Below are 12,016 nucleotides of genomic sequence, written 5' to 3'. Positions count from 1 at the left end.
TTCATTTATTCGTTTAAAAAACCAGAAGTGAAAAGAGGGGCATGAAGGATTTGGAAGACTACCCTTTGCCGTGGAAGTTCTATGTCGAGTTGTTATTATTATTATTATTATTGTTATTACTATTTTATTGACTTCTTTTATTTTTTATTTTTTAAATTTACATCCAAATTAGTTGGCATAGAGTGCAACAATGATTTCAGGAGTAGATTCCTTAATGCCCCTCCCCCATTTAGCCCATCTCCACTCCCACAACCCCTCTGGTACCCTCAGTTTGTTCCCCATATTTAGGAGTCTCTTCTCTTTTGTCCCCCTCCATGTTTTTATATTATTTTTGTTTCCCTTCCCTTATGTTCATCTGTTTTGTCTATTAAAGTCCTCATATGAGTGAAGTCAAATGATTTTGGTCTTTCTGTGACTAATTTCACTTAGCATAATACCCTCCAGTTCCATCCACGTAGTTGCAAATGGCAAGATTTCATTCTTTTTGATTGCCAAGTAATACTCCATCATATATATATATATACCACATCTCCTTTATCCATTCATCCATTGATGGACATTTGGGCTCTTTCCATACTTTGGCTATTGATGATAGTGCTGCTATAAACATGGGGGTGCATATGTCCCTTTGAAACAGCACACCTGTATCGCTTGGATAAATGCCTAGTAGTGCAATTGCTGGGTCATAGGGTAGTTCTATTTTTAGTTTTTTGAGGAACCTCAAACAATACTGTTTTCCAGAGTGGCTGCACAAGCTTGCATTCCCACCAATGCAAAAGAGATCCTCTTTCTCCCCATCCTTGCCAACATCTGTTGTTGCCTGAGTTGTTCATGTTAGCCATTCTGACAGGTATAAGGTGGTATCTCATCGTGGTTTTGATTGGTATTTCCCTGATAATGAGTGATGTTGAGCATTTTTTCATGTGTCGGTTGGCCATCTGGATTTCTTCTTTGGAGAAGTGTCTATTCAAGTCTTTTGCCCATTTTTTCACTGGATTGTTTGTTTTTTGGGTGTTGAGTTTGAGAAGTTCTTTATAGATTTTGGATACTAACCCTTTATCTGATATGTCCTTTGCAAATATCTTCACCCATTCTGTTGGTTGCCTTTTAGTTTTGCTGATTGTTTCCTTCGCTGTGCAGAAGCTTTTTATTTTGATGAGGTCCCAGTAGTTCATTTTTCCTTTTGTTTCCCTTGCGTCCGGATACGTGTTGAGTAAGAAGTTGCTGCGACCAAGATCAAGCAGGTTTTTGCCTGCTTTCTCCTCGAGGATTTTGATGGCTTCTTGTCTTACATTGAGGTCTTTCATCCATTTTGAGTTAATTTTTGTGTCTGGTGTAAGAAAGTGGTCCAGGTTTATTCTTCTGCATGTCTCTGTCCAGTTTTACCAGCACCACTTGCTGAAGAGACTGTCTTTATTCCATTGGATATTCTTTCCTGCTTTGTCAAAGATTAGTTGGCCATATGTTTCTGGGTCCATTTCCAGGTTCTCTATTCTGTTCCATTTGATCTGAGTGTCTGTTCTTGTGCCAGTACCATCCTGTCTTGATGATTACAGCTTTGTAGCATAGCTTGAAGTCTGGGATTGTGATGCCTCCTGCTTTGTTTTTCTTTTTCAAGATCGCTTTGGCTATTCGGGGTCTTTTGTGGCTCCATACAAATTTTAGGATTATTTGTTCTAGCTCTGTGAAGAATGCTGGTGTTACTTTGATAGGGATTGCGTTGAATATATAGATTGCTTTGGGTAGTATCGACATTTTAACAATATTTGTTCTTCCTATCCAGGATCACGAAATGTTTTTCCATTTCTTTATATCTTCTTCAATTTTTTTCATAAGCTTTCGATAGTTTTCAGTGTATAGATTTTTCACCTCTTTGGTTAGATTTATTCCCAGGTATTTTGTTTTTTTGTGCAACTGTAAATGGGATCAATTCCTTGATTTCTCTTTCTGTCGCTTCATTGTTGGTGTATAAGAATGCAACCGATTTCTGCATTGATATTATATTCTGCAACTTTGCTGAATTCATGAATCAATTCTAGCAGTTTTTTGGTGGAATCTTTTGGGTTTTCCATATAGAGTATCATGTCATCTGCGAAGAGTGAAAGTTTGACTTCCTCCTTGACTATTTGGTTGCCTTTTATTTCTTCGTGTTGTCCGATTGCAGAGGCTAAGACTTCCAAAACTACGTTGAATAGCAGTAGTGATAGTGGACGTGCCTGTCTTGTTCCTGACCTTAGGGGGAAAGCTCTCAGTTTTTCTCCATTGAGGATGATATTAGCATTGGGTCGTTCATATATGGCTTTTATGATCTCGAGGTATGCTCCTTCTATCCCTACTTTCTTGAGGGTTTTTATCAAGAAAGGATGCTGTATTTTGCCAAATGCTTTCTCTGCATCTATTGAGAGGATCATATGGTTCTTGTCCTTTCTTTTATTGATGTGATGAATCACGTTAATTGTTTTGCGGATATTGAACCAGCCCTGCATCCCAGGTATAAATCCCGCTTGGTCGTGGTGAATAATTTTTTTAATGTATTGTTGGATCCAGTTGGCTAATATCTTGTTGAGGTTTTTTGCATCCATACTCATCAGGGAAATTGGTCTATAGTTGTCCTTTTTAGTGGGGTCTCTGTCTGGATTTGGAATCAAGGTAATGCTGGCTTCATAGAAAGAGTTTGGAAGTTTTCCTTCCATTTCTATTTTTTGGAACAGCTTCAAGAGAATAGGTGTTAACTCTTCCTTAAATGTTTGGTAGAATTCCCCTGGAAAGCCATCTGGCCCTGGACTCTTGTTTTTTGGCAGATTTTTGATTACTAATTCGATTTCCTTACTGGTTATGGGTCTGTTCAAATTTTCTATTTCTTCCTGTTTCAGTTTTGGTAGTATATATGTTTCTAGGAATTTGTCCATTTCTTCCAGATTACCATTTTATTGGCATATATTTGCTCATAATCTTGTCTTCTTATTGTTTTTATTTCTGTTGTGTTGGTTGTGATCTCTCCTCTTTCAGTCTTGATTTTATTTATTTGGGTCCTTTCCTTTTTCTTTTGGATCAAACTAGCTAGTGGTTTATCAATTTTGTTAATTCTTTCAAAGAACCAGCTTCTGGTTTCATTGATCTGTTCTACTGTTTTTTTTGGTTTTGATAGCATTAATTTCTGCTCTAATCTTTATTATTTCCTGTCTTCTGCTGGTTCGGGGTTTTATTTGCTGTTCTTTTTCCAGGTCTTTAAGGTGTAAGGTTAGCTTGTGTATCTGAGATCTTTCTTCCTTCTTTAGGAAGGCCTGGATTGCTATATACTTTCCTCTTATGACTGCCTTTGCTGCGTCCCAGAGGTTTTGGTGTGTGGTGTTATCATTTTCATTGACTTGCATTCATTGACATCCATATACTTTTTAATTTCCTCTTTAACTGCTTGGTTAGCCCATTCATTCTTTAGTAGGATGTTCTTCAGTCTCCAACTATTTGTTACTTTTCCAAATTTTTTCTTGTGGTTGATTTCGAATTTCACAGTGTTGTGGTCTGAAAATATGCATGGTGTGAACTTGATCTTTTTGTACTTACTTAGGGCTGAGTTGTGTCCCAGTGTATGGTCTATTCTGGAGAATGTTCCATATGCACTGGAGAAGAATGTATATTCTGCTGCTTTAGGATGAAATGTTCTGAATATATCTGTTAAGTCCATCTGGTCCAGTGTGTCCTTCAAAGCCGTTGCTTCCTTGTTGATTTTTTGATGAGATGATCTGTCCATTGTTGTGAGTGGGGTTTTGGAGTCTCCTACTATGATGGTATTACTGTCGATGAGTTTCTTTATGTTTGTGATTAATTGATTTATATATTTGGGTGCTGTCACATTGGCGCATAAATGTTTACAATTGTTAGGTCTTCTTGGTGGATAGACCCCTTGATTATGATATAATGCCCTTCTGCATCTCTTGATACAGTCTTTATTTTAAATTCTAGATTGTCTGCTATGAGTATGGTTACTCTGGCTTTCTTTTGTTGACCATTAGCATGATAGATGGTTCTCCATCCCCTTACTTTCAATCTGAAGGTGTCTTTAGGTCTACAGTGGGTCTCTTGTAAACAGCATATAGATGGATCTTGTTTTCTTATCCATTCTGTTACCCTATGTCTTTTGTTTGGAACATTGAGTCCATTGATGGTTAGAGTGAGTACTGAAAGATATGAATTTATTGCCATTATGATGCTTGTAGAGTTGGAGTTTCTGGTGGTGTTCTCTGGTCCTTTCTAATCTTTGTTGCTTTTGATATATATATATATATATATATATATATATATTTTTTTTTTTTTTTCATCTTTTCTTCCCTCAGAGAGACCCCCTTAAAATTTCTTGCAGGGCTTATTTAGTGGTCACAAACTCCTTTAGTTTTTGTTTGTCTGGGAACCTTTTTATCTCTCCTTCTATTTTGAATGACAGCCTTGCTGGATAAAGAATTCTTGGCTGCCTATTTTTCTGATTCAGCACACTGAATATATCCCGCCACTCCTTTCTGGCCTGCCAAGTTTCTGTGGATAGGTCTGCTGCAAACCTGATCTGTCTTCCCTTGTAGGTTAGGGACTTCTTTTCCCTTGCTGCTTTCATGATTCTCTCCTTGCCTGAGTATTTTGTGAATTTGACTATGATATGCCTTGTTGATGGTTGGTGTTTGTTGAATCTAATGGGTGTCCTCTGTACTTCCTAGATTTTGATGTCTGTATCTTTCCCCAGGTTAGGAGAGTTTTCTGCTATGATTTGCTCACATAACCCTTCTACCCCTATTTCTCTCCCTTCCTCTTCTGGGACCCCTATTATTCTCATGTTGTTCCTTTTTCATGAGTACTGATTTCTCTAATTCTTAAATCGTGCTCTTTTGCCTCAATCTCCCTCTTTTTCTCGGCTTCGTTATTCTCTATAAGTTTGTCCTCCATATCGCTGATTCTCTGTTCTGCCTCATCCATCCTTGCCGCCGCTGCATCCATCCGTGATTGCAGCTCAGTTATAGCATTTTTCATTTCATTCTGACTAGTTTTTACTTCTTTTATCTCTGCAGAAAGGGATTCTAATCTATTTTCGACTCCAGCTAGTATTCTTATTATCATGATTCTAAATTCTGGTTCAGCCATCTTGCTTGTATCTGTGTTGGTTAAATCCCTGGCTGTCGTTTCTTTGTGCTCCTTCTTTTGGGGTGAATTCCTTTGTTTTGTCATTTTGAAGGGAGAAAAGGAATTAATGAGGTAGAAAAATTGAAGTTAAAAAATTAAAGTTAAGAAAATATTAAAATGAAACACACACACACACAGACACACATACACACACAAATCGAATAGATGATGCTAGATCCTAGGTGTGTTTTGGTCTGGGTGTTGAAAGTGGTTTGACAGATTAGAGAAAAAAAAGGGGGGGTGGAAGAAAAAAAAGGAAATCGTTTGAGAATTTGAAAAAATGAATACACTGAAGTGGGCTAAAATGAGATGATGGGGGTAAAATAGAATTGGAAAAAATTTACACAAAATTAAAGAATATAGTAGGAAAAAATTAAAGAAAAATATTTTAAATAAACATTGAAAATAATGAATTTTTTCTTTTTCTGTATTCAAGAAAAAAGAAATGAAAAAGAGAAATAAGAGAGATAAAAAAGAACTCGCTGGAAAATTTGAAAAAGTGAATACACTGTAGTAGACTAAAATGAAATGATGGAAGTAAAATAGAATTCACAACAGTTTACATAAAAACAAAAAATATAGTAGAAAAACTAAATAAAAATATTTTTCATAGAAATTGAAAGTAAAAATGAATTTTTTCACTTTCTGCATTCAAGAAAAAGGAAAGAAACGAAAAAGAGGAAAAAGAAAAAGAAAAAAGAAAACAAGGAAATCGTTCGCAAATTTGAAAAGGTGAATACAATGAAGTAGACTAAAATGGAATGATGGAAGTAAGATAGAATTTGATAAAATTTACACAAAAGTAAAAAATATAGTAAAACAAAGAAAAATATTTTTAATAAAAATTGAAAATAAACATGAAGTTTTCTCTTTCTCTATTCAAGAAAAAGAATAGTGTAAAAGAAAAGAAAGAAAAAGAAAATTGAATAGATGGACCTGCTAACAGATTGAAATAGGACTGAAATCACTTCATTTTCCCTTAAAAGTCAGACTACGTAGTGCTTTATAGTCTATAAACTAAGTAGGCGGCGAGGTTGGCCCGGTTGGGCGGGGCTCCGTGCAACAGCTCTGCTCTCCACTAGATGGCGCTGCTCAGCTCACTGGGGTGGAGTGTTGGGGGGCTCGTAGGTGCATGTGCGCCTGCGGCCGTGGTAAAAATGGCGCCAGCCAGCTACCCGGTCTGTTCTCCCCATCAGCAATCGCGCCCCTGTCCTCTGTCTTCAGCTCTCGTCCACTCCCTGCTTTTCCACTCTCCGTGACCAGGCCCCAGGCAGTACCTCTCTCCCGGGTTTTGTCTCAGATGCGGCTGTTTTCCCCGGCCCCTTACTTCCCAAGGACCCCGGCTTTGACCCGCTCGGCCCGTCTGCGGGAGGGTCTCACCGAGCCATGGCCAAGCGAGCCACGGCCGAAGGAGCCACGGCCGAATGTCGGCTGCAGCCAGGAACGCCCACTGGACCCTGCTGTTGCCGGTGCCCCGAGACTGCGGCCAGGTGCCACCCTGCCCCATAAAAAGTTTGTGAGATAGTGTAGCAGCAGAATTTTAGGGATTATGGAAGATCACAACACACATCTGGCACCAGGCTTTACCCTTAACAACCTTGTTCCGGCACCAGCGAATCTGGCCGTTTTCTGGGGCCTGCTGGGACCAGGTGGCTTCAACGGTCTCCACCAAATGTCCTTCCAGCAGTGGAACCACTTCTCCCTGTGTGGCCCGAGAACCTCCCGGACCCCACTCTGTTCCTGGGGATTCACCTTTCCCACCAGAGCACCTCCAGGTAGGGAGCTGTGGAGTTGCAGACTCTACGCTCCCCTCGTTTACAGTCTTAATGGAATTTAAACCCTCTCCTTTCTCCTTTCTCCCTTTTTAGTTTAGTCCCTGCGGCCGTTTCCAATTTTCCACTTTCTCTCCAGCTGCTTTTGGGGAGGGGCGCTTTTTCCGTATTCTCTGCCCCCTCCCCCTCCCAGTCTCTGTCCTCTCCCTGCCTGCAAAGGCGGCTTCCTGCCCGCTGACGGCTTCTCTCTCCCCACGTTCACCTCTCCGCGCCACATACCTGCTGAGTTCTGTGGTTCAGGTTGTGCAGATTATTGTATTAATCCTCCAGTCAGTTTTCTAGGTGTGCAGGATGGTCTAGTGTTGGTCTGGCTGTATTTCAGGGATGCGACACACAAAAAACTTCCATGCTGTTCTGCTATCTTGGCTCTTCTCCTGATGATTATATTTCAATGCGAGAGTTCCCAGCCCTCCACCTCCTCATCCTGGTCCTCAGGCGGGGCACAGGCTGCTCACCCTCCTCATCCTCCCTCCTCCCCTTCCTCAGGCCGGGTGCAGGCTGCCGTCCTCCCTATATCGAATTATTATTACAAACATGGGAAGCTCTTAAAAGCCCTGGCTGCCAGTTGGCTCCTCTAAGGCGATTAGAACATCTGTCCTAAATGGACAAAAGATTTTTCTTGAGTTCTTCCAGTGCCGAACATGCTTCATCCCCTGTTATCCTGATTCCTTTCATGTGAGCTGGAGAGCCCTTGATGTCCACTGTGTGGAAGACCAGTTAGAAATTGTCACTCCAGGGTCACCGGGGTGGCTCAGTTGGTTAAGCATCTGACTCTTGATTTTGGCTCAGGTCATGATCTCAGGTTCATGAGATGGAGCCCCGCATCGGGCTCTGCGCTGATAGGACAGAGCTTGCTTGGGATTGTCTGTCTCCTTCTCTCTCTTCCCTTCTCCACTCGCATTTACTCTCTCTCTGCCTCTCGAAATAAATACATGAACTTAAAAAAGAAAAACAAGTTGTCACTCCAGGTAAAACCGGCATTATGGTGCATCTGGGGAGCCAAGGGTTGAATGTTGTGGAGAGTGTGAAAGAAACAATTCTACTTAAATCTACACCACTCTTGGCTTGTCTTACAAAATCGACACATTCCTTCTTGCAGGTTATATGCTCATGAATGTTTACTGAGTGTTTGAGGGTCACGTTTAGGGCTTGACATGGACTGTCATATTTGGTTTTTGAAACGATCCACTGTGGTGCCAGTGCCCTTGTTCTGTGGCTGAGGCGAGTGGGACAGGGAGAAGTTGAGATAATTTGCCCCGTGAGCCAGGAGCCCCACCTGACAGTCCATGGGCTTCTGCTTTTGAGCCACCTGCCTGTCTGCTGGAGTTTTGAAGCCAACACTAGATATGGTGGGATTTTTTTTACCAGCCTGCCAGAAGCATTGCTTGATTGTTCTCATCGTTACGGGAACCCACTCCCCTATCCTTCTGCCTGTTTTCCCTCTTTGTATTTCCCCACCCGTGTCTCTTCTGGTCCTTAAGAGGAGAGGCACGGAATCAATGATAGTACAGTTCTCTTGATACTTGGCGACTGGCTTACCTATCACTCCACGGCCGTGTACTCAGATGCAACGTTTGTCTCTCTCCAGCTGGACTCCTTCTCTCTCAACCTTGTTTATCCTCCACCCCTCAACACTGTCCTAAGGATTCCATCTGGGGGCTCTAAGGAGTGCAGGGGCATGCAGTGGGCTATGATCTCAGCATGCTGGGGTCCCCATTCTCTTCATGAAGAGAGACTGTTTTCCACCTTCCCCTCTGAGCCCCAGGATTTCCACGGGGGTGGAAATCAAAGACCCTGCCCAACTTCCTTGGAGGATAACTCTCGTTTCATAGGGAAGGTGAAAACTTGCCTCAAGTAGACCCGGGAGCTCTCAGGGCCAGGCTGGGATCGAGGTAACATCGCTCCGGAGGTAGAGGAGCAGTCTTGCTGGGAGGTGCTCTGAGATGTGGAGGGAGCGGATGGAAAGGAGGGATGCGTGGCTTCCTGTCCACCGGGGAGACATGGTGTTGGGACCAGGAAGACATGGAGTCTGAGCCCCTGGCCATCCAGAGGCCACGGCTGGTGAATACAGAAGGGTTAAACCCTACCTTAGACTTACACAGATTTGTTCACTTACCGTGCCTTCCAGCTTCTGGATCCAGCTATCAAATCATAGAAGGTCCCAAGAATGCAACGGTGCTGGAGGGCTCGGAGGCTCGCTTCAACTGCACGGTCTCACAGGGCTGGAAGCTCATCATGTGGGCTCTGAATGGCACGGTGGTTCTGAGCATCACGCCCTCAGAGCCCATCATCACCAACGACCGCTTTACCTCTGCGAGCTACCAAGAGGGCGGCAACTCCATCTCTGAGATGATAATCCATGATGTGCAGCTCCGTGACGCGGGGCACATCAAGTGCAGCCTCCAGAACAGTGACCGCGATGCATCCGCTTTCCTTTCAGTGCAAGGTGGGTGCACAGGTGGCTCTGGGCGGAGCAGGTGGAGGCGGCTGCGTTGGATGCCAGGGGCACAGGAGGACCCTGCACGCATCCAGGGTCTGCCCTCAGCGTGTTAGGCTTAGAAGTATGAATGCCTGTTGTTTTGTTGTTTGTTGTTTCTTACCCCAATTCTTCACCGAATCTCTTTCTGCCCTTCTTTCTGTTTCCCCTACCTCATCTCTTCTTTCCTTTCTCTTTTCTTTCACTAAGACTCTTAAAGACAGGTCTTATCACTTTCCCATCGCTAGCCCACCGAGAGCTTTTGTGGACATCCACCCCAGATTCTCCCAGGCCGGTTGTGGCCACTGCTCTTTGATTTAGGAAAAGTTGCCCATCACTGCCGTTTCTCTAGTGTTTTATATACTTGCTGCTCTTTCCTCGCCTTATGTCACGTATGCACTTTGAATCATGATTTTTTTACCCTTTTCCTCTTTCCAGTTGAGTTCTCCCAATCCTTTACTCTTTCCTGCCCCCAGCGGTTCTTGTAGTCAAAGGTGGGTGTTCACTAACTATACCAAACATTTTAGGGAAAAGAGGAAGCGAAATTTATCACAAGGGATAGTTTATTTTTCATTTTCAGAGGTAATTTTGAGGTGCTCTAAATCATGGTATGTAGTGAAAAGAAAAATAAAAGGATGCTTTACAAGAATTCAGAACATCTTTATCAAAGTTTAATCACCTTGCAATTCGTAAAATGTAATTATATGGTATTTGTAGATGCATTGGAGCTAGTTGAGCTCCTGATTTCTGTGGCAGCATTTCTTAAGAAAACCACGTCGTATTTTGAAATTTTTTCTTATGTCTATTTATTGGCTTGTCTAGGAGAAATTTCCAAACATTTGATCTGTGTTCATGTTGCATCAAATCCAGTTTGATAACATTTGGTAGGAATGCAGGTTTACCTATTTCTACTTGCCTTTTTTTTTTCTTTTTTTACTTAGCCAAAATGTTGTCCCTTTACTTTTATGTGTCTTTAATTTTATATGGCTTAATGATATTTTCAAAATAGTGATTTTTATGAGATTACCTGGATTATTGGCTTAGTTTGCATGACCAGATTCTTACCATAATGATTTGTGGCATATGGGAAAGAACACAGGAAAAATGGAATCAAAGACACGAGTTCTGGGTTCGCTGTCATCAGTTACCAACTTAGTGACTCCTGAGGTGGCCCGACTTCTTCATCTTTAAAAGAAGGATAAGGCTCCCCCGCCCCACCTCACAGGTGTACTGTGAGGGTCAGACGAAGCAGTGACTGACGATGGCTTGAAGACCCCAAAGTCCTGTTTGATTCAATTTATCACACGTGGAGCTGGGAGCCAGCGTGGGCTGGTGGTTCATAATGCAGGCTTGGGAGCCTGAATGCTAGGTTCAGATTCCAGCTGTATCACTTGCTAACTGTGTGACCTTGGCCGTTATTTAATGACTTTGTGCCCTAGTTTCCTCATCGGAGGGTTGTTGTGCGATCAGCTGCGTAGGTCCAATAAAGTCTTTACAACAGCACTTGGGTCATGGCCATCTCCGTACGGCCAATCGCATTCCTGATAGGAGCACACCATTGTGTTGGGCATCTGGAAATGCACTCAAAGGTGGAGAGAAGAAGACAGAGTCCTGTCCTCAAGGACCTCCCGGGAAGAGTAGACCATGCACATGCAGGGATAACATGAGTGGCCTGGAGATGCTGCCAGGTGCTGTGAGGGAGACAAGTTCAGGTTTGAATTGGGAGGGGAGATAGAGAAAGAGCAAAGCCTGTACAGATGACTCCGTGTTGAGGTGCCCTTCTGTGCTTCGAAGGTTTGGGGATGCTAGGCCAAGGGGGGAAATGAGAGAGGAGGGGGACACCTGGATCAAGGACACAGGGCCAGAGGCCTGACTTAATCGATATGTTCATGGCACATCAAATTCATAGATCCATGTGTTTTTATAGCAGCTTTGCTCAAAGCTCCACATCTATAAAGTTGTCTGTGCCTAAACGTGCATTTTTGTCAGTTGGCAATTACCGTAGCTTTTAGTTTTGCTACACATGGAAGATTAAGCATTTGGGATGATAAATTCTTTCCCAAGGTCATGCGGAAGGAACCCACAGACCGGCCACCGAACTTGGTCGTATTACCTGGGTTCCAGTGGTCTGAATGGCTCTTTGTTCCCAGAGGAACAAATGTTCTCTAAGCAACAGGATCTCTTTCAAGGGAAAAGAATCTTGAAGAAAGAGGAAACATCCATGTTATTTTTAAAATGGTTTAGCTGAAGATTTATTTTTTCCAGCTCATGTATCAGCAAGAAAAAGAGAGCTTACATAGCTCCCTCTAGAGTCATCTTAGATCTGTGTGAATGCTACAGTCATCACCTTTGTATAGAGTGTTCATTGCGCTATGCGATAAGCTTTGTGAAAGCCAGTGGGAAAAGTTGAATCACAAATATGTGTAGAGAAAGGAAATGCTTCCGGTCGCTGCATTTGTCCATCCATTGCCAAGTCTGCCCATTAAATCACACACCAAATTCTAGACCCCTTGTATTTCGAGGGCCAGTAGACTTGAGTTCA

At 42.4% G+C, this 12,016-nt stretch overlaps 1 protein-coding gene across 3 annotated transcripts in view; it reads left to right on the top strand.

Annotated features, from left to right (window-relative positions):
* The window catches only part of IGSF5 (immunoglobulin superfamily member 5), a 51,554-nt gene that overhangs the window by 8,607 nt on the left and 30,931 nt on the right, over positions 1–12,016 (top strand). For all 3 annotated transcript variants that reach the window (XM_042903198.1, XM_042903200.1, XM_042903199.1), the window contains one exon: positions 9,127–9,444. In XM_042903198.1, the coding sequence (XP_042759132.1) occupies positions 9,127–9,444 (318 nt within the window). The remainder of the gene's footprint in view (positions 1–9,126; positions 9,445–12,016) is intronic.

Source organism: Panthera leo, chromosome C2 (genome assembly GCF_018350215.1).
Source record: "Panthera leo isolate Ple1 chromosome C2, P.leo_Ple1_pat1.1, whole genome shotgun sequence".
NCBI classification, from domain to species: Eukaryota; Metazoa; Chordata; class Mammalia; order Carnivora; family Felidae; genus Panthera; species Panthera leo.
This window is presented reverse-complemented; position numbering and strand designations above follow the sequence as displayed.